General features: G+C 58.7%; 3 protein-coding genes across 4 annotated transcripts; 1 reads left to right on the top strand and 2 right to left on the bottom strand.

Annotated features, from left to right (window-relative positions):
- Positions 1-1,226: 1,226 nt before the first annotated feature.
- REM1 (RRAD and GEM like GTPase 1) lies at positions 1,227-4,061 on the bottom strand. The gene is made up of 4 exons (XM_033075114.1): positions 3,662-4,061; positions 3,427-3,509; positions 2,247-2,451; positions 1,227-2,065 (listed from the first exon to the last, which is right to left on the bottom strand). The coding sequence occupies exons 1-4, from the start codon at positions 3,969-3,971 to the stop codon at positions 1,788-1,790; spliced, it is 876 nt and encodes a 291-aa protein (XP_032931005.1). The 5' UTR covers positions 3,972-4,061; the 3' UTR covers positions 1,227-1,787.
- Positions 4,062-9,880: 5,819 nt separating this feature from the next.
- SOX12 (SRY-box transcription factor 12) lies at positions 9,881-14,009 on the top strand. Its single transcript, XM_042779811.1, has 2 exons — positions 9,881-10,714; positions 10,830-14,009. The coding sequence occupies exons 1-2, from the start codon at positions 9,881-9,883 to the stop codon at positions 10,917-10,919; spliced, it is 924 nt and encodes a 307-aa protein (XP_042635745.1). The 3' UTR covers positions 10,920-14,009.
- A 1,450-nt stretch (positions 14,010-15,459) lies between these two features.
- Positions 15,460-26,056, bottom strand: TBC1D20 (TBC1 domain family member 20). 2 transcript variants are annotated; one of them, XM_033075182.2, is made up of 8 exons: positions 25,905-26,056; positions 23,480-23,665; positions 22,290-22,373; positions 20,643-20,829; positions 19,763-19,864; positions 18,729-18,870; positions 17,893-18,080; positions 15,460-17,769 (listed from the first exon to the last, which is right to left on the bottom strand). In XM_033075182.2, exons 1-8 carry the CDS (start codon positions 25,945-25,947, stop codon positions 17,496-17,498), a joined length of 1,206 nt encoding a protein of 401 aa, XP_032931073.1. In that variant the 5' UTR covers positions 25,948-26,056; the 3' UTR covers positions 15,460-17,495. The 2 variants fall into 2 exon arrangements, with proteins under 2 accessions (XP_032931073.1, XP_032931074.1); XM_033075183.2 differs by having other exon boundaries at positions 22,290-22,370; positions 25,905-26,026.
- Positions 26,057-27,301: the final 1,245 nt, after the last annotated feature.

The following is a 27,301-nucleotide window of genomic DNA, read 5'->3' as shown; positions in this document are numbered from 1 at the left end:
CTCCTTCCACCCTCCCTCCTCCTTCCACCCTCGCTCCGTTTCCCAGCGCCTCACCGTGGCCCCCCTTGGCCTCTCCTCCCACTCCTCCCATCCTCCCGCACGGCCGCATTTTTCTGGGTTTGAGCTCATTCTTTCCACTCCCCTCTCTGCTGACTGCCAACTTTCCATCCCATGGCCCCCCTCCCTCGTCTCCTGCCACAGGGAAACACCAGCTGCAGCTGCAGGGGAGACCGGCAGCAGCAAGGAGCCCCTCGGGTGCAGCCCCCAACCCCGGCGTGGGTGACACTGTGTGAACCACAGCATCGCCTCCAGCAGCACCAGGAATCGGCGAGCCGGGAGCTCCAGGGCAGAGCAGGAGGAGCAGAGCAGCAGCAAGGATGGAGCAGCAATGCCGTGGGCACTAAGCAGCATGGAAAAAAATTGAGTACCCACCTCCCCATTTCTGTGGGCAAAGCTTGGGATTTGCACCTCTGGAGAGACTAGTTTCCCATAGGAACAGGGTGCTGCCCCATCCCAGTGTCCCATTTGTGCCAGCCACAGCCAGTGGTTCCCCACGGTCTGACCACAGAGCAAGTGGAAACTCCCGACCCGGGTAGGAGGGCACCACTGATCCTCCCTGGCATCAGGCCCAGGATGCCAAGCAGGTTCCCCGTGGTGTCCCAGTTGCTGGATGGCAGCACAGCCTAAAAACAACAGGCAAAAAGCCCACACAGCTCCAGCATCGCCTCCCTGGGTGCCCAGGGTCACTCCCTGCTTGCTGCAGCCAAGCACGTCCCTTCCTGGCTGTGCCATTCTGCTCTGCTCCTGCTCCCTGCTCCTTCCTGGGGCACCAGGAGTCACCAAGCGCCCGGCTCCCTGCCCAGGCTGTGGCTCTCATGGTGCTCAGGGGCTTTAAACCTGCAGGTCAGCAGAGCACAGCCTTTCCCAGAGGCTTTTCTAGAGCTGGGAAATGGACAGGGCTTCACAGGGGACAATGCTGGACCACTGGGTGAGGAATCGGGACCTCCACCAAGGGTGGCCAAAGGAAGCCCTGGACAGAGGCCCTCCCTGCCCCAAGATCCTCCAGCTAACGGAGAGGCCAGCCAAGGCCTGGCTAGAGCAGGAAGCAGACCCCCAGCCGTGGGCATAGGCAAGGAACAGAGCTTCAATCTGACCATGTGGCTCTGGGATGTCACTCCCCAGGGCAGGGACTCAGCAGAGAACAGCACCTCCCTGATGCGGTTTATTCTGCAGATCAAGGGTTTCCCATCACACCAGTACAGAGAGAGCACAAAACACTGGTACCAGTGAGACATGGCACAAAGCCCTGGCACAGCAGGGTCAGGGTGCCCGGTGATGCCACTGCTGCTCCCCTGCCCCTCCTTCCCAGCCAGGCTCCAGGCTAAGATGGAGAATTCCACTGCGCCCTTGCCAGTCCCTGCTGCCCTGCAAAGGACAGCACTGCGAGCAGGACCTGCCACACTCCTTGTAGCCTCCAGCCCTGCTTTGGGGCACAGCCACCCCTCACCTCCAGCTCTGCAGGAGCAGTTGTGATCCAAAATCTCACCACCCCAAGTGCAGGAACCCATCTCATCCTCCACTTCATGAATCTGGTCCCACTTATCCCCTCTCCTGGAAGGGAGTGGCTGGATCCAGAGTACCTTCACATCTCTCAGCACCAGTGAAAACAGCTCCAAATCCTCAGCATCACTCCAGCCCTGTCTGAGCGCTCCACAGAGCCACTGGCCACACTGCTGGCAGAGAGCAGAGTCGCAGCCGGCGTGTGTGGAGGGACAGGAGCATGGCTCTCAGAGCACAGACAGGTCATGGCAGGACTTGGAACGGACTTTGAGGGCCACTCTGCTGCTGTTCCTGGTCACCAGCCTGTCGAGGAAGTGCCGGGCTCTGCTGGCGAGGCTCTCCTTGTGCTTCTGGCCAGGTGCGGGGTGCAGGTGGGACTTTTTGCCGCCTTGGCGCAGGCGGATCTGCCGCACCACCCCCTCGAAGAGCTCGGCCACGTTGTGCTGAAGAGCTGCTGACGTCTCAATGAACTTGCAGTCGAAGACAGCAGCGCAGGCCTGGCCCTCTGCAAGGGAAGGGCAGGGAGATGTAAGGCCCTGCTGGCACTCTCATGCTATAGGATGGGCACTGCACATGCACAACAGCAGCTGCATGTCCAGGGACAAAAGGACAGATGTGGGGGAAGCAGCTGGGCATGGAGCCCCCTCAGGGGTCTCCACCAGCCAGAACCTTCACCCCCTACTCACCTTCCTCGGACACCTCACGGCACCGCACCAGGTCGGTTTTGTTTCCCACCAGGATGATGGGGATGTCCTCGGCCTGGCGCGCGCGGCGCAGTTGGATGCGCAGCTCTGAGGCACTCTCGAAGCTGTCCCGGTCGGTGACAGAGTAAACGATGATGTAGGCGTTCCCTACCTGCAGGCAGTGGCTACGGCGCTGGCTCTCCTCACCCTGTAACCACATGGGGAACAAGATGTCACCAATCCATGGCCATGACCGCTTCCAGGGGACAGCAGAGCACCCTGGCACTGATGGGACCTGTCAGGACACCCCACCAGCCCCCACATTGTGGATAACAGATGTGTTACCCTATTAATTAAATGCAGATTAAAAGCTCTTGATTTTGAGGGGAGTGTTTCCTCTCTATCAACAGTGGGCTGTGGGCTCAGCTTGGTCTGGGGTGGTGAGGGTGAATCCCCTGGGAATGCCCTGGGACAGTGTGGTGGGTGCTGCATCCTGCACAATCTGCTGGACAGTACGGGAATAAACCATAGTGGAAAAAAAGGGGGCCATTGTCGGACATCTCTGCCCAGTGCAGGTAAGTATTGAACAGCCTCAGTGCATGGGTGCTGCACCCGTATCCACAGCTTGGGCACTGACTCTATCTCCACTCCAGGGACTCACTGCCTGGTGGCACCTACAGGAATGCAGGACTCTGGCATGAAGAGAAGGAGGAAGGCTTTTGGAGGGAGGCAGTAACAGCAGCACTGGTATTTCTGTCCAGGACATACCTCATGTCCTGGGCATGAGGAATGCCCTATGCCAGGCTCTTGGGGGCACCGTTCTGTCCGTTGAAGTGTTCTGGCTGGCGATACCAACTCATGGATTTACCCAGTTGGATCCTTCAGTCCCATTCCCAAACCATTTCCATGCATTTTGAAGAGGGTTATCATATAAGAGCCCACACCAGTGAGAACATGGCAGGCAGCCTCCCATGACTGGGGAGCTGGGCAGAGATGAGACACAGCCTGTTTTGCACAGTGTGTATCCCATGTACCACGGTGGTGAGCCCCAGACATGGAAAGGGAAGCCCCAGGCTGTCCTTCAAAGCGCTCAGAGGCCCTATGACAGCACTTGTACCCATACAATGCCCCCCGGGCACATCTTGGCTCACCCAGCTCGCTCCAGCACCCAGCCCCGCCGTACCCGCTGCTCTGGCTCCCAGGTGTCCAGCACCAGCAGCGTGGTCTCCTCGCCATCCACGGTCAGCCTGCGCTCGTACGCGGCCCCTGCGGGACACCAGGAGAACGCGGTCAGTGCCGCACTTCCCAGACAGCCGGGTCCCGGCTCCTCTCCGCCTCGCACACGGGTTTGTCCCGTCATGGGGCCGCGGGATGCCCCGCAGGTGACCCAGCAGCAGATCCCCCCACCAGACACCCACCTCCATGCTGGTCCAGCAGGTCCCTCTCCTGGACGCCTGCGAAGAGGTTGACCAGGCTGGTCTTCCCCACGCCGGGGTCACCCAGCAGCACCACTCGGTACCGGGGATTCCTGAGGCTTGGGGAGCCCGAGGAGTCGCGGGAGCAGCTGCTGCGGGGGGCCCTGGCGCCCGGTTCGGAGGCGCTGTGGCCGAGCTGGGGGTGACAGGGCTCACCCCGCGAAGTGGTCCCGGAGCCGCCCGGCCGCGGGAGCGGGGTGCTGGCCCTCCGCCGCAGCGGGCTCCTGCTGCCGGGCTGCGTGTTCAGAGTCATCACCAGCACAAGGGCAGGGGGGCCGCAGGTGGGCGGGGGAGCGGGTGCCGCCCCGAAGGGCACCCGGCAAACCCCGACCGCCCCGCTGCGCTCCTGGAGCCGCTCCCGCTCTGAGCCGACGGCAGCTCGAGCACAACTTTCCTGGGACACCCGCACTGCTGTCCGCCCCGGGCTTTAAGCCCCGGGAGGTGGAGCCCCTCGCCGCCCCGATCCCTCCCCTGCCGGACACACCTCCGCCCGCACGGGCCTCGGCCCGGCCCTGCCGCCCTGTCCCGGTCCCTGAGGTCTCCTCGGGGTTTGCGGTGCCGGGGAGCAGCGAATTCCCCCGGGACCCGTACCTCGGTCACGGGGAGCAGAGGTTACATCGGGCGCGCTGCCGCGGGCGGGGGCTGCAGCACGCTCCAGTCCTGTGCGGAGCAGCATCACCCCGGTTCCCGGCCGTGATCTCACCACTCCAGGCTCGGCTCCGCCAAGGAAGGAGCGAGCCGAGCCCGGTCCGGTGCTGTCCTGCCCAGGGGAGGATGTGCTTTTTCAAGACCTAAAAGCCCGGAGCCTGGCTGTGCAGCTCCATCTCCAAGATGCAGTGATGGAATACAAGGCTGGGGGTCTCCTGGCACGGGCAATTGAAGGAGCTGTTTTTATTTGAACCTGTCTGTTGATCCCTGTCTCAAAGTGTCCCAGTGAGGACACTGTCCTGACCCTACACTAGGTCAGTCCACCCAAACTGGGATATACTGGCAGAACCCCATGGCACCAGGGCTGGTCCTAGGACATCCCTCATGATCAGAGCACAGCGATGGGGAGGGCAGGAATGACAGTAACACTTTTATTGTGTCATAAAACCACATTAGCAAATGCCCAAGGTGCTGAGCAGGACTAGGGGGAAGAAGGGCTGAAGGCAATGGATTCAGCTTGGCACCTCATCCAAGCCTGGCCGCTCCAGGCACTGGGCAAGGGGCTGGCATCAGACGAGTGACATCAGACAAGCGTCCCTCCTTGGTGGGAATGCTGAGGAACACCTCGATACCCAGCATGCACCTGAGAGGGAGCAGTTAGGAGGGGCAAAGCACAGATGGGGAATAAACCACTGTGCTTTGGCTGCTTCAGTGTGAGGAGGAGCAGAAGCAGGAGCAAGGTGACTGCTCAGATGGTCTGTCTGAGAGGTGTCCTGTTCCCTGCATGGCGGTCCTGTCATCAGGGAGCACAGGGTGGGTGGAGGAAAGCCTGCCTTGTACCAGCTGTGCCACCCTCTCTATGTCGCCAGGGTCCTGAACTGGCTTTCAGTGGGGTCAAGCCCAGATGCTTGTTCTGGGACCCAGAACCATGCAAGCAGCCAGGGGAAGAGGGAGACACTTTTAAACCAGGGTAGTACCCAGCTCCTGTTTAGTGTAAATCAGAGCCAAACCTGACCGTCAGTCAATCCAGCAGTATTTTCTCACACCTCATGGTGTGCCACAGTCACTGACTGCTCTGCCAGCCACCAAAATCGGTTCCAGCCCAAGCCCTGCTCCACCACCCTCAGACCACCCTCTGCATGGCAGGCTCAGCTCTAGCAGCCTTCCCAGAGCAGCAGAGTCAGACACAACTCCTGGGGCTCTGAGAGGGAGAAGGAATGAATTCAGCTGCTCTCATTGTCAATCCTGAAAGACAAACAGAAGCAGAGAAAGCCCTTTGGAGCAGCCAGGTACATCTGCTTTGTTGCAGTGGGGACAAGTGCGGCAAGCTGGGCTTGCTCAGAGCTGCCTCATCCATCTCCGTCTCAGCTGAGGACAAACTGTGCATCCAGAGTGTCCCAGCATAGGGCTCAGACCTACCAGTGAATTCCACCCAGGGCCTCTGGAAACAGGAGGATTTTTAAGGAGAGGAAGCTGAAATGCAGATAGGAATGGATACATGGGGGGTTACAGCTCCTCTGGGCTCCACACGCTGCCAGCAACATGCAGGGACCCGGGGAGGGCCAGCACGAGCACTGTGCTCCTCTGCACCCTCACATTCACAGGCTGAGGAATTTGTGGCTGATTTTGCTCTTTCAAGATGCAAGTCCAGTGTCTGGAAGTAAAGGGTTAATTAGCAAAACGAAGGGCTGGTGATGTCGTGTGAAAAGTTGCAGGGAGGTCAGTGGGAAAGGGCTGAGGATGGTGGAGAGGGCTCTGGCACAGGCTCCCGCCTGTCAGGGCGGGTAAGCACCAAATGCCTGACTTGTGATGTTACAGAAACTTTCCACTTGGGCCTTCCTGCTATTTTTAACTCTTCTCCCATCCACCCTCAGTAACCCCAGCCCCACCAGCTGCTGAGGCTAATTAATTCCCCTTTTTTACCATATTTTTTTTAAACAGAAAAAAAATGAAGTTCCACTAATCTATCACACAGCCATTCGCCTCCTCCCTCCTGACATATTCCAGGCTTTCCTCCTCCTTCATCTCGTGCCTCCATAGCTACAGCCGTACCCAGACCCTGGTGCAGCAGATCCAACCCCCCTTGACACCCACACCACTGCTGCTCTGCTGGCTGAGTGTCTGCCCAACAGGGTGGTATTTTCATGAAAAATAAGCCCTGTGTGCACCCGGGGGGCAGGAGCTGGGATACACCAGGAAGAAATAATCCCTTGAGCAGACCCGGCCCCCCCTCCAAGCACAGGTTGCCATGTGTCACCGGGCTCTCTCTCTCCTGGCAGGCTGATGGGAAGATCATCCCCACAGGGCAAATGGGATTCATTCTCAGATATGGAATTGTTTGACATTTATAAGATCAACACAGTGTCTTTAGCCGAGGATGGAAAGCAAAGGTAACATGACTGTATAGACTCATTTCACAGTGATGTGAGCAAGTAGCTTCCCAGATTCTTTTCCATTGTTGTTTCCTGGAGTTCTGCCCTCACTGTGTCCAGTCAGTTCTGACAGCAGGTCTGCACCACTGCCTTCATCCTCTGCACAGGGAGAAATCCAGTTACTGCTGATTCCTAAGAGCTGGGAAATTCCCCTTGCACCAACCCTGACCTTACCCTCAGGCACTGCTGCTTGCGCTGGCAGCACGGAGGAATCTGTCACCGTGCCTGGTTCCACTCCACACAGGAATGGCTCTGGGAAGCAGAGTGGTGCAGAGGGACAGTATAGAGGAAGGCCTTTAGTAGGCTGTTGCAGGGGTGATACTGCTGGTGATCTGTGGGGAACTCCTCCCGGCTCTCTCTTTTGTCCATTTGGCAGCCTCTGTGCCTCCCGGGACACCCCCACATCCCATTGATCCTCACCATCCTCTGCCCTCCGGGGCCCCCCGGGCCCCATCGCCCCCCGGGAGCCCCTCTTAGATAAGGCTCTGGGGATGCCCCGTGTCCCCCGTAACCCGGGCCGGTCTCCACGGCCACAGCGGGTGGGCCCGGGGACCGGGCGGGGTCCGAGCTCACGGGAACGGGCGGAAGGAACGCCCCCTGCCGGCTCCGCCCCGGCACCGCACCGGGAGCGCCACCGGGACGGGATCCACCGGGCAGGGTCTGGGGCTCCGGGGCTGGAAGCAGCTGTGGCAGCCTGAGCAGCCCGGCGGGACTGGCCCCGGACTGCTTGTGGGGTGGCCAGGGCCGGGAGGGAGCAGAAGAACGGCAGTCCTGGGGAGCACCGGTAGATGAGATCCCGGTGCACGGGACCGACGGGGATGGGCAGCCGCCTCCCGCCCCACAGAGCTGCTCGACGCCACGGGCGTTCCGCGCTAATGCGCACGGTACTGCCCGCGGGGTGGCAGCGAACACCGGAGCTGTGTGGGAGCGACCGAGCAGGTGCTCCTTGCCAGGGCCATACGGGTGACCGGTTCCGGGCATGACCTCTGGCTATACCGAGCGGGAACGGCTCGGGGAGGAGTCGCCCTCAGGCCCGGTGCAAAGGCGTGGTGGAGAACCGTGTGGTGTCCCCCGCGCAGCGCGGCTCCGGGACGGCGTGGGCAGCGCCGGGGCTGCGGGCCGGGCCAGCGGGAGGGCAGGCCCTGGTGTCGCAATGTCAGCGCAACCAGCAGGGTCAGGACAGGCCACAGCCCCTGCTCAGACGGCAGGATGGCCCAGCCCGTGGTGCCCGGCCGGTCGCGGTGCCCCGTTGGTCGCGGTGCCCGGTTGGGTCGGGCGCGGCCCCGCGCGGTCCCCTGTCACCACAGCAACTGGCGGCGGCGGCGCAGCCAATGGGCGCGGCCCCCGGCGGGCCCGCGCGCGGCAGCGTCAGCCAATGGGCGCGGCCCCCGGCGGGCAGCCCGCGGTCTCCGGGGCAACAGCGCCGCCGCCGCCGCCCCATTGGTGCCGCCCAGCGGAGGGGGCGGGGCCTGACCGGGAGGGGCGTGGCCCCACTCGCGGCACCGGGGAACCGCGTGTCCACCTCGTGGGCTGCGCGTTCCCCGCCCGGCGCTCCCGTCCCCGCCAGGGGCCGACCACGGGGAGACAACGCTGGAATGGGTGGCGGGGACGTGTCCACGAAGGCGTCGGTGTTCCCACAACGCGTGGCGCCGAGTGGTGCAAGCCCTAGTGAGCGGCCCAGGGACTGTTCCGGGCCGGGGCTTTGCCCGGTCGACCGGGCGCAGTAGGTGTCCCTAGAGCCCGGTGGGCCGGCAGGGCAGGGTTCAAGCGCAGCATTCCGGGATGATACTCGGTTTTCTGGCCGGTCAGACCCGTGCACCGTCTGCTGTCGAACCGCGAGGGGTGTGGGTGCTCCCGAGGATGGGGATGTCAGGGTCACCGGGGACATCGGGGTGCTTGGACTGGGAAAGCAGCAGGTTACTGACAGGAGCTGGAGCATCCATGGGTGGGTGCCTGAGAGCACAGAGAGGTACCGGCGTACCGGGATGCTTGTCTGAAGGTACCGGGTGTCACCGGGGGTTCTGTGCTGCCCGGGTCGGGGTACTGGAGGCTGCCGTGGGGGTGGCATTGGGACATCGGTGTGCCAGTTTACCAGGGTGTAGCGGGGCGTGCCGCGTCTAGCGGGGGGGTACCGGGGAGTACCGAGGTACCGGGGCGTGCCGGGTAGCCGGGCGGTACCGGGGGTACCGGGGCGTGCCGCCCTGCCATTCTCTCCAGCAACCCCTCTCGGCGGGCGCCCATTGGCTGAGCGGGATCTGCCCCCCCGCCCCGCGGCCAATGGGCGGCGGGGGGCGGGGCCCTCCATTGACAGACCCGGCGCGGCGGTGTTTACCGGGGGCGGCGGGGGCGGGGCGCCCGTGTCTATAAGAGCGGCACCGGGGGGCGTGCGGCTCCCGGGCTGCCCGCACCGCCCCCGCGCACCCCCGACCCGCACCCGGACCCGCCGCAACCGCCCTACACCATTTCCGACCGCAGCATCTGCCGACTTAACCGGGGAGGCATCACCGGGGCGGCGGGGAGCGGAGCAACCCCGGGGCGGAGCCCTCACGGCGTGCAGCATCCCTGAGCAGTGCGGAGCATCCCCGAGCCGGTACAGAGCATCCCCCAACATCCTCGAGACGCCGCCGAACATCCCCGGGTTGGTGCGGAGCATCCCTGAGACGGTACAGAGCATCCCGGAGCATCCTCAGGCTGGTACCAAGCATCCTCGAGGTGCTACAGAGCATCCTCAGACTGGTACCGAGCATCCTCGAGGTGCTACAGAGCATTCCGGAGCATCCTCGGACCGCTGCAGAGCATTCCGGGACAGCACTGCTGCAGAGCATCTCCGAGCCGGAGACCACCGGGACATCCCGGGGCCCTTCCTGAGCATTTCCGCGGCCGCCGCCCCGGCGGAGCCGGCCCCGCCGTGCGCCCCCGGGCCCCGTCGCGGCCGCCTGCGCCCCGCCCCGCCGCCGCCCGCTCCGCACAATGGGGGCGGCGCGGCGCGGCGCGTAGCGGCGGGCGGGGAGGCGGCGGCGGGCAGGGAGGCGGCGGCGGGAGGGGAGGAGGAAGAGGCGGCGGCGGGGTACGCGGCTCCGGGATGGTGCAGCGCGGGCCGCGGGGCCGGGGCGCGGAGGCTCGGCGGGAGCCCTGCGCCCCGCTGCCCGCCCGTGACACCGAGCCCGCCTGGTGCAAGACGCCGAGCGGGCACATCAAGCGGCCCATGAACGCCTTCATGGTGTGGTCCCAGCATGAGCGCCGCAAGATCATGGACCAGTGGCCCGACATGCACAACGCCGAGATCTCCAAGCGCCTGGGCCGGCGCTGGCAGCTCCTCCACGACTCCGAGAAGATCCCCTTTGTCAGAGAGGCTGAGCGCCTGCGCCTCAAGCACATGGCTGACTACCCCGACTACAAGTACCGACCTCGGAAAAAGGGCAAGGTGGGCACCGGAGCAGCCCGCCCGCGGCTCCCAGTGAAGATCAAGCCCTCCGTGTTGGGCCGTGTCTCTGCCAGCCGCAGGCAGCCCGCCAAGCTGCCCACCGGCCCCGATACCCCGCAGGAGCCCGCACCAGAGGTGCCCGCTGAGGACAGCCCTGTGGTGCCTGGCACGGCTGCCTGGCACTCGGCACCCGACGGGGAGCACAGCCCCCAGGAGCCCCCTGCACCCCTGAGCCCTACCACACCCTGCCCGGAGCCAGGGAGGTCCCCGGAGAGCGGGTCCCCCTCTCCCATGTCGGCTGGGTCCCCTCCCTCTTCCTTCAGCTCCTCCGACGAGGAGCTGGAGGAAGAGATGCTGGGGATCATGCCCGGGCGGGCGCCTGCCAGTGCCACCTGTGGTGCCCTGGACTGGTCCGTCTTCGACAAGGACCATGACCTCTACCCGCGGGGAGGCTCCTCGCACTTCGAGTTCCCGGACTATTGCACGCCCGAGGTGACGGAGATGATAGCAGGGGACTGGCTCATGTCCAGCATCTCGGACTTGGTCTTTACCTACTGAGTCCTACGCTCTGCAGGTAACGCTCATTTTTATTTTCATCCGCAATCAGGTCATATCAAAAAACAACCCAGGAAAAAAAACAAAAACAAACAAACCGAAACCAGCTGTTTACATGCAGGAATCAGGTATTTTGCCTTGAAGCTGCTGGAAGGCAGAACCCCTGCTCCCCCCACCCCCTGGCACACACCCATTCTCCATCCGTCTGTCTGTCCGACTCTCGTGCCCGCAGGACGCATGGCCGCCCGCCGCGGTTATTTGTCCGTGAAATGCATCTCATCGGGTTTTCATTGTCACACCCGGCCGCTTTCCCCCATGGCCCCGGCGCTGACAGCCATGGCTGCTCCCGGCCGCTCCCATCTTTGCCAGCACCGTGTGCCCTCCCGCTCTCCAAGAAGCAGGAGCATCCACGCCACCCCAGCTCTTGGTGCCCACCCCACCTTCCCCATCCCTTGGAGAATGGCTGATTCCGTTTGGTTTTTGACTGCATTGAACGCATGGCTTCAATTTTCTCCTCTTCCTCTTTGCAGCCCTTGGGGAGGGATGCCGAGCCATGCCAAACTGTCCCTTCCCAAGTCCCTGTTTTGTGAGGGGTCCCTGGCTTGGGGGTTCAGTGTCCCACAGCAGTGTCTCCGTCCCTGTGGCGTGTGCTCCCCGCCACTCGCTTTGGGAAGAGTGAAGTTGCACACACGTGACGAGCACGTGGGCGCGGGAGGCTGTGTTATTTCTCTTGCCAGGCAGTTGTGCACGGAAAGCTGTGCCACGGAGGGAGCCCGTGTCCGGAGTCACCCCAAAATTGTATGCGGACCAGCCCTTCACTAAGCAGCCAGCCCTCATTTTAACCTTGGAGCCTGTGCCCGTGCAGGACCTGCTGTGGGCTGGCTGACCTTGGCCGGTGGAGCCGGGTGTCACCGTGCCCAGCCGTGGCATGTGGTGCTGCCGGGATGGCAGGGAGCAGCATGGAAGGGCAGGGTGGCAGGGAAGGGCAGCTGTGGGAAACCTGCCTTAAGCAACCACCCAAACTGGTCCAAGAGCAGCTGCAGCCAGTGCTGGTGGGCGTGTGGGGTGTGGATGATGCTCTAGCGCAGGGCTCCTCCACACAGTACCACGCTGGGCTCCGCTGCCGGCCACGCCAAGAGCAGGGACATGCTGGCAGGGAAGATGCTGCTGCAGCGGCTCCTCCAGCTGGGATTTTCTTTGCTTTTCCTAATGGCTCCTTCCTGCGACAGCCGCCTCCTCCCACTGCCGGGAGCACGTGGCTGCAGTGCTGGCTCGGCAGCTGCCGCAGGCTGTGGTTGGGGGGGGCAGGGGCTGCGCTCGGGTACAGCTGTGCTGGGTGGGGACCCCACGCATCCCTGAGGACGTGGTCATGGCTGGGACTGGCAGCGTCTGCAAGAGCTGTACTGGGCTCAGCAGCAACCCCTGCTTGAAGCAGCCCCTGCAGCCCCCCATGACCCCGATTCCCCAGGGGTTCTGGGTTTGTGGGGGGGCCCTCCGACCCTTCCCTGCAAGTGGGGTGCTGGCGGCAGCAGACCACCCACTGCCTGTGGCTCTGCCTCCCTGTTTTGGGGCTGCCGGTTCCCCAGTCACAGACTGCCCTGTGCCTGCCCCTTGCTGTCAGGCTGGGCTGAGCCGTGACCAAGGGAAGGACATTCCCCTCCCATGTCCTAAAGGTGCCTCGGAGTAGGTGCCTGGCCCTGCTGCTGGAGCTGCTGGTGGCCCTGTCTCAGCCGTGGGGATAGGCACTGCAGCGCAGGGAGGGGTGTGTCCCCGGGCCCTTTGAAGGGATGCTTGATGTCCCCCAGCGCAGCCCCTGGGGGCCCCTCGAGGCCCCCCGCGATGGTCAACCATCAGCAGTGTAGATGTGTCGGTGTGTAGCGGTAGCTGTGCGTGTGTGTTGGCATTAGCCACGGTGTTTCCGTACCCCCGTGCGGGTGCCAGCCTGCGGAGCCAGGCGGGCATCACGCATCAGACACGTGTTCCCTGGATAGAGCGCGTCCTCTTCTCTGCGTCCCCTCCCTCCCCGGCCGTCCCCCACCGGATCCAGTCCCGCCCCCAAAGGTGGAAAAGCCAAATAAGCGCCAGGACAGCCGTGATTCTGGCAGCCTGCTCCCGCCTCACCGCCGCCTCGGGGGGACTTTGCCTTCCCAGCGCCTGGGCAGCCCCGCGCCAGGAGCATCTGAAGCCCCCTCCCATGTGTGAGCCGGGTTTGGGGTTCCCGTGGGGTCCGGCGGTCCCAGAGCTCTCTGTCACACACGGATCTTACCCAGCACCTCGGTGCCTTCTTGGGGTGCACAGCCACCCCATGCTGTGGCCAGGGGTTCTCAGGGAGGGTGCTGAGGCTGACAGTCATCTGCCCTCCATCCCTGTCCATGGGGAAGCCAAAGCCCCCGGGTACCAGCAAGGCCTGAGACCACACTGAGGGTCTCGCATCACATATGTGCTTTGCTGACCCTGCAGCTCAGGGCTCAGCTTCCATTCCTAGGGGGTCCCGGTGGTCCCCTATGTGCTGTGCATCACCCTTGAGCCAGGGTGATCCCTCCACAGACTGTCAGGCGAAATATTTCCTCAGGAGCAGGTTCTGGGTCAGTGCCAGAACCGGAGCCAGCGCTGGGGTCTCCTGCCCTGGCCGCAAGCACAACATCATCCGCTTTGTCCCCGTCCTCACCCCTGTCCCCCTCCTCAAGTCTCGCCGGGTGTGTTTGTCAGGGAGAACCGTCGTGGACAGTGGTGGATTTTCTGTGCCGTGTGGTTGTAGTACTTAGAGACCCCTCCCAGCGTGCGGCCCCCTCCCGCTGCGCCCCCGCTGCCCGGTGCTGGCTGGCATGCGTGTGCGAGCGTGTGTGCGTGCGCGTGCGACATCCCGTCATCACTCCAGACAAAGCGAATAATAATAATAATAGTAATAATAAATAATAAAAATAAACCAAACCTCTCTCAGGAAGCAGCTGCCCTGGCGGCGGCCGAGTGGGCCGGGGGTCCCCGGAGCTGGCGGGGCCCCAGCGCAGCCTGCGGACGGGCGCCAGCGCTCGGGGTCACCTTTGTAGTGTTGTGTTAGTGAAGGGTCCCTGTGTCTGTTATCTTGGAGAAACAGGATTTTAGCCGAGGGGCAGTGATGACCCCATCTGGGCCTGCCTTGGGGTGTGACACAGCTGGCCCTTGCTCTGCAGAACCTCGGCTAACAAAGATCCTGACTGTTGTGATTATGGAATAAAGTGTGTTGGTCTGCTCCCCACGGCTCTGGCTCATTCTGTGCTGCCTCACTCCTCACAGGGGAATTTGGGGTTCCCAGGGCTATGTGAGGTCCCCGCGGAGATGTGGGATTCCCAATGGCCAGCATCCAGCTCCCAGACATATCGGTTCCCACCTGGAGCCCCAGTTCCTATGAGCTCTCCCGCAGCAGGGATGTTCATCCTCATCAGTCAGTGTGGGCTGGGCGTCCCTGGGAGCAGAGTGAGCATGTGCATGTATGTGCACGTATGTGCTGTGCATATGCAGCCCCTCGCCCCACCCGTGTGTGTGTGGGCAATCCCGGTGCCGCCCCCGACTCCGTTCAGCCAGGGGGAGGGAACCGAGGGCAATCGGGGGGAACACGGGAGGGAGGGAACCGGGGGTGCTAATCCAGACCCACAGGAGGGCCCGGGGGGGCCACGAGGTCACGCGCCACTTGCATCACACCCAGACCCCCGCCCCCAGTCTCGCCGCAGCTGTTGCCACGGCAACAGGAGGAGCCCAGAGCATCCCCGGGTACCGCCAGCCCCTCCTGCTGCCCCGGCGCTGCTGGGGACCGGGCTGTCCCCGAGGGAGGGAGAAGCGCAGGGGTTGCCCATGCCACAGTGACCCCCCAAGTCTGTAGGCTGCACCCCACAGTTCCAGTGTGGCGATCACTGCAGCCCCCAGCAATAGGATTGTCTCTGCTCAGGGGCACTGCTGGGAGCCGGGGGGACCATGGTGCAGTCACAGTCAGAGCTCACTGGCCATCACCACCGGCCCCTTGATCTTAACAAGGTCAGGGCCACACGGGGCTCTTGTCCAGTGTCCAACATGGCCCAGGCCCATGCACACATTGCCACTGGCTTGGTTCTGAGGCACATGTGGCAGTGGCCTCTTGGCTACCCCAAAGGTGCCACATTCCTTCCGCCACCACTCCTCCTTCACCCCTGCTGCACAAAGGGTGTCCCTCCCAGAGGGCTCCAAGCACTATTAAAATGGCTCCTGGAGAAGCCACAGGCAATTAAAAACAGCCAACAGGGCTGCCAGCCTTGAGCCATCCAGCCAAACCTGCTTCCAGCCTGGCAAATGCAGCTGCATCGCCCCAGCTCAGTGGAGCATGCCCCGGGAATTGGGCATTGTGCCTGGGATCTCCTCCTGCAGCCAGGCACCCGGCCTGGGGTACAGGGCAGGTTGGGAGGTCAGGTTATTTCCAGCCCCATGCTGTGATGGGGGGGACAGCCTGGAGAGCCAGCAGCACACACAAGGCCTGGCGTTGGCCCACAGGGAGGCAGATGGATGGAGAACAGTGACCGGGGCACGCATGCACCCTTTGGCTCTGCTCCTGTTCCTCTTCCCACGGGGCTGCTGGGTGTGAGGCCACACTGAGCTGGCCTGGCCACTGCAGGGAAGGTGCCAGTTCCAGGTCACACAGTGCTACAACAGCAGATCTGGCTGGGGAGGGCAGGAACTGTGTTTAGTACCTGTTTATTTTACAGTTTGTAGAAATCTGCATTTACAGAGGTGTGTAAGTCTTTGTACAGAGTAACTGAAGCACTCACAGCCACAATCTCCTCCCAAGCCCTTCTCCCCTCCTGGAGACAACACAAGAACTAAAGTGCATCATGGCCAGGGAATGGAGGGGCTGCAGGGGCTCCTCCTGGAGGTCTCCAGCCATCCCCTCCTTCAGGGTAGTGTACAGAGCGGTCCTGGGCCCTCCAACAGCATTCCCAGGTCACCACACTCTCCTGCACCAATGGCTTCTAAAGTGCTAAGTGATCCTGCCTCCTGTCCTGCTCTGCTGCTCTGGAGGTCCCAAGAAATGGGCTTTGCCTTCAGCCACACTAGGAGGAGCCCCCTGAGCAGGTCTCTCCAAGGGCACTGGCACCATTGAGGAGAGGAGGGAACAGATCTTGCTGCCTGCCTGGAAAAGGGCAGTTTCACACACTCCACATTTCACCTGCAGAGACAAAGGGAACTCCTGCTCAGAGCTTCATGGGAACACAAGCCAGGAATGACAACTGCCCACCTGCCCTCTGGCCAGAAAGGCACAGCCCTTCCATGAGCAAGGGCCCATGGGGGAAACCAGAACATACCAGGGCAGTTATGGAGCAAGAGCGGTAGGAGTGGGGGATGCTGAGCTTTGCAGGGCACGAGTTTTCTTCTCTATCCCAAAATCCCTTCAACAAACACTTCCTTTTCAGGTATGCAGTCCCTGGGCATGGCACAGATGGCTTTGGGCACAACTGAGCAATGATGGGATAGCGGGAGGGAGCCATGAGGGACAGGTAAGGGCACTTGAGGGAGATTTAGCAGCCTGGGGGAGAGGTAGAGGCATAGAGTGTCTATTGGCTTTGTCTCAGTGGGACACTGAGTTGTGTAGAAGGATTTGCTGCTTAACTTGGATGGCAGGGAGCGCTGGGACTGCCAGTGAGACTGGAGATGGGAGCTATGCAGGGGTCAGAGTGGCCTTTCTGGGAAACCTCTCGTTATTTCCAGAGGCGATGTTGAAGCCTGATTAGCTTATGGGAGAGGTTTTTGACACATTTCTTAGTGCAACAACTTCTATCCTGTGCAAAGTGTTTCACGAGGTGGAAAAAACCTTACTCCATGTGGGCATGTTAGTGTCCACTTCCAGAGCTATTAAAGAAGTTTGCAATGGGTGTTTAGAGTGCCACTAAGGCTTGTGGTAGCATAACCTGGCACATGACAGTACCCACCTTCAGCAGGGTGACTGCACTTGTGTCTCACTTCACTGACCCCAGATATGGTCACAGTACTGCCAGCACAGCAGTGGCAGTGCCTGAGAGCTGAGGGGAGCTGCAAACAAATCGAGCTGCAAAGATGTGGAAGCAAAAAGAGCCAGGGAGTGTTACACACTGAAGAGAAGCTCACAGCATTGTGCTGGCCAGGGTGTGGGGAAGGTTTGGCTCTGCTCAGAGGGTGCCCACAGGACAGGGAGAAGCTGGAGCACTGGCAAAGCTGAAGGCAGATCGTGGGGCACACTGGAGCAATGAAGAGCCAAAGGGCTGCCCTGTTCCTCAGGAGTGCAACAGTCCTTCACCCTCACACATGCAGGCACCCAGAACAAACCCTGTTGGACACTCTCCTTCAGATGAGGATCTGCTCTCACTCTCATTAGTTTTCCCCAATGGAGAACGAAGGATCATTTGGGCACAGCCCACGCACAGCTCTCCCTTTGTACAGTCACCTGAGCACAGCCTGAACAGCCAAACTTGTCCATACCTCTGGTTCCTCAGGGGACAGCAGGAGCGCCTGCCTGCTCACCCTTGCCCAGGCAGAGGAGGAACAAGGTGAGCATGGTGTGGAGAACTGTCCTGCTGGGCTGGTTCCTTCAGTCTCTGTCACAAAGGCCAAAAGCGTTACTGAACGCAGTAAAAATAAAAAATAATCTTCAGACAGGTCGTTTCTGGTCACGTCCTTCACCAAACATCAGCCCTTCCTGCTGAGGATGGATGCAGTGACAGCAAAGGCCTTTCCTCTGGTTTCAGGGGAAAATCTCCAGTTCAAACTTGGGTGCCCACTCCAGTGCGCTCTTCACCACAGCCAGGGCAGCTGCTCCTAGTGCCACTGTCAACCCCATCACTGCCAGCTTGACAAAGCGGTTGGTCCGGGGCTTTGTCAAGATGGATTTTGTCCGCTCCTCCCCTCGGAGCCGCTCCTCCCCTCGGAGCCGCTCTCTGAAACGTTGCCTCAACACAGTGTCTGGTCTCTGCTGCACTGATGCCAACTCAAAGTCCTTAAAAGTGGAAGCCGCAGTCCTGCAAGAGAGGGAACGGGTCAAGGAGTGTCCCCTGCTCACCTCTGGGACCAGCCTCCGGTCAGGAAGATCTCCACAGGGAGGCAAGGGGATGTAGGGAACACATGGGCTGCCCAGCACTCACCGTTCCGCTTCAGCTGCCTGAGCTGCCTCCTTGGTGAGTTCAGAAGGTGGGAACTGGACAAAAAGGTCCCCAGCTTTGCTGATCAGGGACTCATAAGGAAGGTCCTGTGGGATCTGGGACAGGAGGTGGTGGACAGAGGCCATGTCACACTCGCAGTCCAGAACTTCCTGCTCCCGGTGCAGCACAATCTGCAGAGGAGTGAGAGGAGGACAGACAAGGAAGTGGGGAAAACTCCTTGGCATATGCTGGCACTTGTTTCAGAGCCAGAAACACTTTACTTCCAGCTGAAAGACCTTCTTCAAGAGGACACACTGCAGTGAAGCATTTGCTGGGAAGAGAAATGCCAAACCCCTTCTGAGACTCTGAGGCCCTGGAAAGCCTCTTTCAGGGTACTTAGGTCTGTCTGCTGAGCAGAGCCTGCTAATGGCAGGTCAGAGACAAGGGCAGAACCTCAGCAGGGTTTGATTTCATGACTTGCCTCTGCCACAGAAAGATGGGCAGGTGGATGCACAGTGCAGGGCTATCCCCAGACAGCCAGGCATCCCAGTATGTGACCAGAAGCAGGACCAGTACATGAAAGGAAATAAAAACACTGTGTAATGCTGCCTCCACAGCATTGAACTGGTATAGCCTGCACATTTGGACACCCTCAGGTGCCCTGAGTCCCCCTGGATCCCACCTGCTCTTTACCAAGGACATGACTTACTGCATCTGCAGAGTAGGGTACAGCTGGAAACAGCACCAGCACTGGGTTTTGCCAGCCTCCCTCTGCAGCCCCAAACTCCTACCACCTCAGAACAGCGCAGTAAATCCTTGACCATTCCACCAATACCTACCACAGCTGCAAAATAAATGGGCATCAGCGGGTGGCAAGCCAGGAAGAAATCATATAATCGTACAACGTGCCGGAAGTCGGACAAAACGTGGCCAAACCAGGTGATCAGCCAGCTGAGAGCAAAGATGGTTCCCACCTCCGCACTACAGAGAGAAAGAGCCATCAGGTCAGCCTGGAAACAGGGATGAAATGCTCTCAAGCCACCCCTGCGCTGCACAGCTGTGCCTGGGGAGATAGAGCTGGCTGTCAGTGGAGCACTGAACATCCCCCAGAGCAGGAACTGCACCTCTGACACAAAACAGTGTTCATCCCCTGTGCCAACCCCTGTGGCAAAGTGCTGCCACTACTTGTGTCACGTCCAGTGGGGGCCACATCCAGCAGAAAACGCTGCTTTCAGGGGATCCTGAATGTGCGATGTATCATGGCACTGTCTGGCCTGAGGGCAACTGAAGTCCTGCAGCACAGACAGATGTTTGAGTTCCTTCCCACCCTGAAGACTTCCTAATTCTGGGAGTTTGCAATTAGGGTTGGTACCCAAAGACATTGTGGCTGAGGAAAAAAAGACACACCTGCCCAAAAAAGGGCTCTGAACTGCCTCTTCCCATTTACCTTCCTGCTTCTGATTTGATCTGCCCGGGCACACCTGTGTGCCCCTAATGGAAAATCTGGGAATTATCCCCAGAACTAACAACAAACTACAGCAAGGTCCCACCAGCCACACAAGTGGTCACGCGAAGCAGTTATAGCATTTGAACCACACTGTCCCAAATCCCCAGCCCTTCCAATACTGACTGCAGACAAATGGATTGAAGATGGCACCACGTAAAACCCCTCCAGACGGGCAGCACAGGTTTGAACCTGCTCGGAAATGAGCGCCACATGGCTTTGGGGTGTCACCATCAGCTGTGGGACAGCTGATGACACCCTGACGAAGCCACTGTGGTGCTGGGGATGTGCTGGTGAAAACAGCCCTGTGAACAGTAACCTGAGACAGGCAAGGGAGAGCCAGGAGGCTCTAAGGGAACATTTACATACCTCTGCATGAAGTCATGCACCTCAGGGTTCACCTGGTCTATGATGGGCATCAGGTAATTTAAAATGTGTTTGGTATTATCCATTGTTGAGTCCATAAAATCCCTGAGGAAAGATTTAAAAGAAGCTTTGTCACACAACAACGTCAGTGAGCTCTCCCTCCAGGGAGGCAGCAGAAGGTGAAGTACATGCAGTAAACAGCCTTGCTGGCAGGGTGGCCCCCACCCCCAAGGAATTCTGTCTTTTTGGAGCAGCCTCCTTCCAGTTTGTCTGGGACACACAGGGCTGATCTGCACACAGAACCCAGGCCCAGACCATCACGCTGCTGTCAGCTGACACTTCTTATTTTGCTGCAGTGCACACAAGAACCATAAAGCCTTTCCAGCACCCAAAATCTGACTCCTGCCTGGGAGAGGAGAGATAATCCCTCCAAATCACACTCTCGAGCTGGAAGCTTGCTCTTATTTCAGTGCACAAACAGGAAAGACTCTTCATGTGGGGTACAGGACACTGGTAGTACAGACCACACTGCCCAGGGATATGCAAGGACAAGTGGGAGGCAGGTGCTGAGCCAGCCCATAGGGCCTGGAGAGGCCCTGACAGCCACACAACACGGGTAATGCATGTGTGTTGGCTTTTCCAACTCTAAGAGATGCTGCAAATTAACTGACAGCCTTCAATTATCCCTTCCCTAGGGCACAGCTCCTTGCAAAGCCACATGCAGTTGTGTGGTCAGGCTGCACTCAATCACCCCTCTGGCTACAGGCATGACAGGCAGCTGCTTTAACCCAAGGCTCAGCTCCCCTTCCAGGCCAGCTCCACCTGCACAGGTGTCCCCACAGCCTGAGGACATGCAGTTGGCTCCTTTCCTCCCACTGAGTACCTGAGATGATGCGTCGAGAGCTTCTCCACCAGTGCTGTGGCCAGCCTGTCCCCCACCACCAGGAGGAAGGTGACCACGATGTCATGGTATCCCTGGTAGTAGTGGAGCTGGGGGTTGCGCTTGAGGACGTGGAGGATGATATCGATGAGCTCCTCCTGCAATCCCTCCCTCTGGTCATCAGGCATCCCTGTGGGAACAGCAGAGGTGTCACCTCTGTGACACAGCTGTGTCATCTACCAGTTCCTGCTGTGGGAGCAAGGGTGACTGTGGTGTGCAAGGAGAGCACCTGTGCATTTACTAACCTGCCTGATCCCAAGGAATGTGGTGCACAGGGGAAGGCGGTAAAACTGGCAGAAAAAAACTATCCAAAGCCCTAATGCTGTCTCCCAAAACTCTGCAGGATCAGGGGAATCTGGCCAGTTGCTGAGAGGTTTAATCTTTAGATCTGCAAGGAAGCCACTGTGGAGGACAGGAGCAAGGTTTACAGATGTTTGCACAGTGCTGCTGTGAAAAGAGAAATGTTCTGCACATCCAGCACTGATGAGGACATTTTAGTAATTTTTAATTTCCCAGGAGTTCTAGAAAAAAAATTAAATGGGACCCATTTTCACAGAAACTATGCCAACTGCAACTGGCACAACTTTCTATCAGTTCCCTGCTAACAACGTGTGTTTAGGGACAGGATGTCACAGGGAAAACATTGTTCCTGCCCTGCACAGCTGCAGCCAGTTTCTGGCAGTCCTTGTCAACAGATAAAATGCCTAAAGGCCAAGCAGAGAGTCCCAGCAGAGATTCTGCAATGACAAAGTTCTCCTTTTCCTCTGCTTCACTAATGCGGCTAAAAATAGGCAGGAGGCTGCCATTCAAGGGCAAAAAAATCCGTAGGAGCAGAGCCTCCAGGAATCAGGCCTGCACACAGCATCCACGCCTGCAAGAATCAAAGTGAATCAAGTGTTTATACAAAATAAAAGTGGCAGAAGAGGGATGCAGATTCTGGCCAGAAATAACGACTGCTCTGCACTGAGAGCTGCTGGATTTAGTGTTTTATAAATAACACAAGGCACCAGCCTCCCATCAGAACTGAACAACTGCAAAACCATTTTGCTTCTAAATGTTCTAAGTTCTGTTAAATTTGGTGCAAGGACCTGACTCTGAGACTGTTTTATACCGAGTTGTTCTAAGCACACACGAACCCGCCTTCCCTGCCCCTGAGCTAGACCATGGACTAAAATAAACTGAAGCCAATGGCATATTTCTCAAACTTTCCATCTGCCCTAATCTCAACAGGTCATGGTGTACAAGATCTGTGCTGGACCCAGGCAAATTCTGTCCTCTCTCTGCTGCAACTGTCTGCCAGTAGCAGCCTCCTGGCAGAGGGGCTCAGTGGGGCAGGGGAAGTGGAACATTGGAAGAGCCACAGCAAAAACCATCTGTGCAGAGACAGCTGAAGGAAACTGATGGCTGCAGAAGGGCTTCACTGCAAGAAGCAGCTGTTGTGAGCTCACAAGGAAAAGGTTTTCTAGAAGTCAGGCCCTTGAAGTAATGGAGTGTCACCTTCTGGAGCCTCCCAGGGAGGCCTGAGCCAGGAGGAGCCCCACAGCATTGCTCTTGCCCTTGCAGATTGGGAAGAGCAGAGTCCCCCCTCACCTGGTGGGAAGCGGCGTAGGGATCGCCGCACATCCAGTAACACTTGCTGGTAATCCTTACTGTCCTCTCGCAGCTCCTTCCCTGCTGACAAAAAGAACAACAGGATTAACATGAAGCAGTGCAATGGCACTGGGAGAACAGTGAGGTGAGGGAGCCGGGAAGATCCCTGCTGAATGTGGACATGAAGCTGCACACACCCACTGCTCCACTGTACATCCTTTTTTCCATGTCAGCCCTGTCCCTGCACTTTCACTGCTACACACTCTGACACTAACAGCAAATGAGACAATTATTTCTTTAGACAACACATGTTAAAGTGCTTAAACTGACAGCAGCACTCCTAGAAACATCTCTGCTCCACAGTTTTGCTGTACAATTCAAATACTCAGTAGCAACAGTGAAGGAGTGCTGTGAAGACCACATAGAATAATTTATAAAATAGAAACAATTCAGAGGAAAATCTCACCCAGGGTTAGCTAAGATGATTAAAACAGAGAAGTTCAGTGAGTCAGCAAATTCCTTCCATGCAATCACTTAAAGTTAAATGTTGTCTTCCAGCAGCTCTGGTCACCTTACATCACCCTAATGCCACCTGGCTCTTGACTGAGGTGGGGGGATACATGTTTCCAAACAACCACAGAATCAGGAACAACAAAATCTGTCCTAGGTGACTATAAAACACACAGGACCTAGAGCTCCTGCATTGCTAAGGTTTAAAAAAAATGTGGGTATTTCACCAGGAAGGTTGCTGTCCCTGTGCCTGTTTTGACCAAAAAACACGTATGCTTCACACAAGAACTGCTTCCTGGGAGAGACATCTTGGGAGAATTTTTGCCACAACAGGGCTCAGCACAGCCACCTCTTCATGGGACCAAAACAAATCAAGTCTGATTCTTTCTGCTGCAGGTAAACTTACATATGTCAGCTAATGCTCAGGGCCATGCTGACTGCATCCACAATGAACTGATTCCATGACTATCACTAAAGAAAACAACAAATGTTGTTTTTAGAAGTCGTGTATTGTTTACATACAACACAGTATTGGTGCTGCAGTGAGTCCCCTTTGTACATGAGCTTAGTGGAAATGCAACACACACAAGGAAAGACAGGCCAGAAAACACATCCCTCCTCTAGTGACAAAGGTCACTGAGCTGCTCCTCCCAAGCAGCTGAGTCCAGGCTGTTCCATACCTGGAAGAGGGGGCAGGTCGTCTGTATTAACACTGAGCAGCTTTGGCCACACTTTGCGCCGGATCTCGTCCGTGAGCAACCCGCCCTCGCTGATTGCCATCCGCCTCAGCGTTGCCACGTCGATGGGGTCACTGTTCAGAGCCTGGTAAATCTCTGCCACTTTTCTTTTCTTCTTAGCATCAAAGTCTGCAAAAGGTCACAGAGATGTGAGCTGACAGGCAGTGCCAGCAAAGGGTGGGGGCTAGCAACAGCCACTCACAGCGATGTCACACACACACACACAAGGGAGATGACACAGGAGAGTCGTCACACTCTCAGGACAGGGATGACTCTGGTGGTGACCCCTCCAGCTGAGTGTCCCCATTTCTGCAGGCTCAGCATTGGGAGTACCTCAAAGGGCACTCTCACTACTTCCCTATCAATCCTGGGGGTCCCACTGTGGGAGGCAAACGTTGCTCCCCCTGACACCGGAGCCACCACCAGTGCCCGGATGGAGCCCTTGGCTCCCGTCCTTCCCAATGGCTCATGGCTCCATACAGGATCAAGACAGCCTTGCAAAATCATCCTGAAACTCTTTGCTCTCTGATGCAGCTGCCAGCTCAGATGTCAAGTGTTTCTTAAGAACAGGACTTAGGAAAGTGTTCTAAAAAGGTTAGGAAAGTGTTCCCAAATCTGTTCCTACCGACTCCCAGGTGCAGCCGTCCTAGGAAGAAGCCTGAGTATTTCCACTGACAGCAACAGACACAAGAAAGGACATAATTATACCACAGTTAAAGAATCATAAGCACATCGACTTGTCCTACAACAAACACAGACCTGCCAGCCATCAGTACACACAGAGCTAAGCCAGTAGGACACAATTCCCAGTTCTGAGGAGCACAGGAACTCGGGGCAGGGAGGGAAGAGGGTAACACACAAAGCTCGGGTTAGACACACTTACAGGACACCAGAATGCTTCCCAGGGAGTGGAGAAAGGACACTACTTCACACCACATGGTGGAATTTGTCACCACTGCCTCATGTGAGGAAAGAAAGAAGCAGCCGAGAGCCACTTGATATCCCACACTGGAGGAGCTCCCAGTAAGGAGGATTTGCTGAGCAGCTGCCAGACGGGAGCGCAGGATGAGGGCTCAAACACTGCCTTTCCCTAAAAACTTTTCCCATAGATGCAACAAGTCTTGAGATCCAAAGACAATTCGTTCTATAAGGGACGTGTCCAAATAAGATTTGGGGTGAGAGGAAATGAAAGGATTTCGATGGGGAAACAGCTGTTTCCTAAGGCCCTGCCCTCCCGGAAGCGATAGGGGAGCCCGTTCCTCTGCCCACGTGGCACTTCAGCAACTGCCCCAGCCCCGTTCCTGCGAGCTCCCGGCTGGAAGTGCAGCTCTCAGCGAGGTCTGAAGGGAGCCGGCAGGTCGGCAGGCTGTTCACACACACAGTTGCTAAGTAGGTTGAGCAGTGGATGCTGTTCCTTCTCAAAGACCCTTTTAAAAAACTTATTGGATCAAAACAAGCTGTAACAGCCTACGACAGAACTCCACCTCCCTCCGAATTCCAAGCTCCTGGTAACAATAAATCTCCAACCGCTCACACAGTGAATACAGTTTATTTCCTTTCCCGCCTCTTTTCCAAGTAGAGTTATTTGCACAACAGAAGCCAGCTCTGCTCAGCCGGTTCCCTATTCCCAGCCAGTTCCCTACCCCCAGCTGTTCCTGGTCCCCTGCCACACGCACACACTGGGCTGTCACATACCGATACTTCGGGAAGGAGGAGACAAAGCCTACGGGAAAAAGATCTGTTCACACACAAAGAACTTAAGGAGTAGTGGGAAGGAAGGAGCACATCTTGCGGGCTTCTCCTCTCAAAGTTACTAATAAAGATTCCAATATTGACACTTTTCAAACAAACAGGGGACAGTAGCTGCGGGTATTACCAAAACCAGTGCGCTTCAAAACATGTTTCATGAGACCGTAATGCGCAGGTTCACCCTCGGAAGAAGAGACACAAACCCAAGGTGAGGGTGGTCTAAAACCCAGATGGGTCCGTCGGTGCCTCTGCACCGTTGCAGGCACCGGGCACTGACCCACGGCCTCGCCAGGTCTGGCCAGCCCGGCGCTGCCGCAGAGCCCTCGGTCACTGCCGGGGACCGCCCTCGGGCCCGGCAGCATCAACCGCACTCGGATACTCCCCGTCCGCCCGAGCCTGCGGCGGCCGCACAGCCGCGGGGTGGGCCGGACTCTTCGCTGGTTCTGGGGATCGCCGGGACCCCCGGATCCCCGCCCGCTCCCACCGGGGCGGCTCTGAGCGCAGCGCCGGCCCCGCCCCGCCGCCAGAGGGCGCCGCCGCACCCGCAGGGGGCGCTCCAGCCCCCGCCCCCTCAGCGGAACCACCGCCCCCCGCCCGCCGGGCCCGGCCCAGCCCGTACCGTGGCCGCCGACGCCGTTGCGCGGCGGGCTCTGCCGGCCCATGTTCCCGGGCGCTGCGGCGCATTCCGGGCCGGACACCGGACCGGACCGGGCCGGGGCTCCTCGCTCCCCGCGCCGTCCGGTCCCGTCCCGCCCCCGCCCTCTCCCCCCGCCCCCCGCCCGCCGGCGCGCGGGCGGGACGTCACGGAGCAGCAGTGCGCAGGCGCGGCGCCGCCAGGCGGCTCACACGGGCGGAGGCAGCCGCGCATGCGCAAACGGGAGAGCGCAGCCTGGATGCGTTTGCTGCGAGCGCGAGTCAGGGGCTGTTTAAAAGAAACAAAAAACCAAACCCCAACCCTCCCCAAAATCCGCGGTAGAGGTTGTTCCCAGCGCTGTCGGGGCGGGTAACACACCCATTCTGGTGCTGCACACAGTAGCTGCTGCCACCACGCAAAAAATCCCCACAAACCCTCCAAACTCCCCCGTTAATGCTTTGAGACACCAGTGGGAGAAAACAAGCGCCCGGCACTTCTGTATGGGCTTGTCAAGTCCACCAAGCTCCTTCCGTGCACAGGGTTGTGTGCTTCCTTGTGCAAGGGCTGACAGGCCCTGGGGCCATCCACCGCTCCCAGTTTCCTCTTCCACACGTCTTATCCTTATGCAAATCTCCCTTGCTTGGAATAACGAAAGAACTGGGTAAAATGTCCTGCATAGCTCAGAACCAGTGCAAACAAGCTGTATTTTGTCATACTGGGTGCTTTTACGTTACAGCACATTGAGGTAACAGTCAACACAGTCCAACTTTCACATCACTTTAGGATATAAAAGATTAAGTACAATGGATTTCCACTGGATGAAGGCATGGAGGAGAAAGCTATCCTGGTGTATGTGAAAAACCTCATCTCCCTGCTGGCAATCCTCACAGAAAGGGGCAGTGTTCCATGTCCCACACATCAGTTTAATCCAGCCTACATACTCCATCCTAAAATTAACTAAGCAACGTGGAAGCACATGTCCATCCTCTCCAAAGAGCAGATGAGGGATGGGTGCCTGGGACGAGCAGGAGCTGCAGGCCAAGGCATCAGCACCCATTGAGGAATGGGAAGATCACTCTATGAGTCCAGGAGAACAACTGCTGCAATGGCTTTGGGATGAGAGGTCACTGAGAGGGACAGGTGCCATTGTGCCTGCAGCCACACCAGCTGAGCCACCCTAGCATTAGGTGACTGAAAACAAGTCACAGAAATCCAATGAGTGGCAACAGGCACAAACACCACATAATTGGTTCATCATCTCAATTCCCCACCATCATGGCTGAGACAGAAGAGGAGGGGTTTTTGTTATGGCAAAAGATCCTTCTCCCAGGAGATACTTTGGCTTGTGACATCTGTGTAAGGCTTCTCTGCGCTGCTCCCCA

This window comes from Catharus ustulatus, chromosome 17 (genome assembly GCF_009819885.2).
Source record: "Catharus ustulatus isolate bCatUst1 chromosome 17, bCatUst1.pri.v2, whole genome shotgun sequence".
Lineage (NCBI taxonomy): Eukaryota > Metazoa > Chordata > Aves > Passeriformes > Turdidae > Catharus > Catharus ustulatus.
This window is presented reverse-complemented; position numbering and strand designations above follow the sequence as displayed.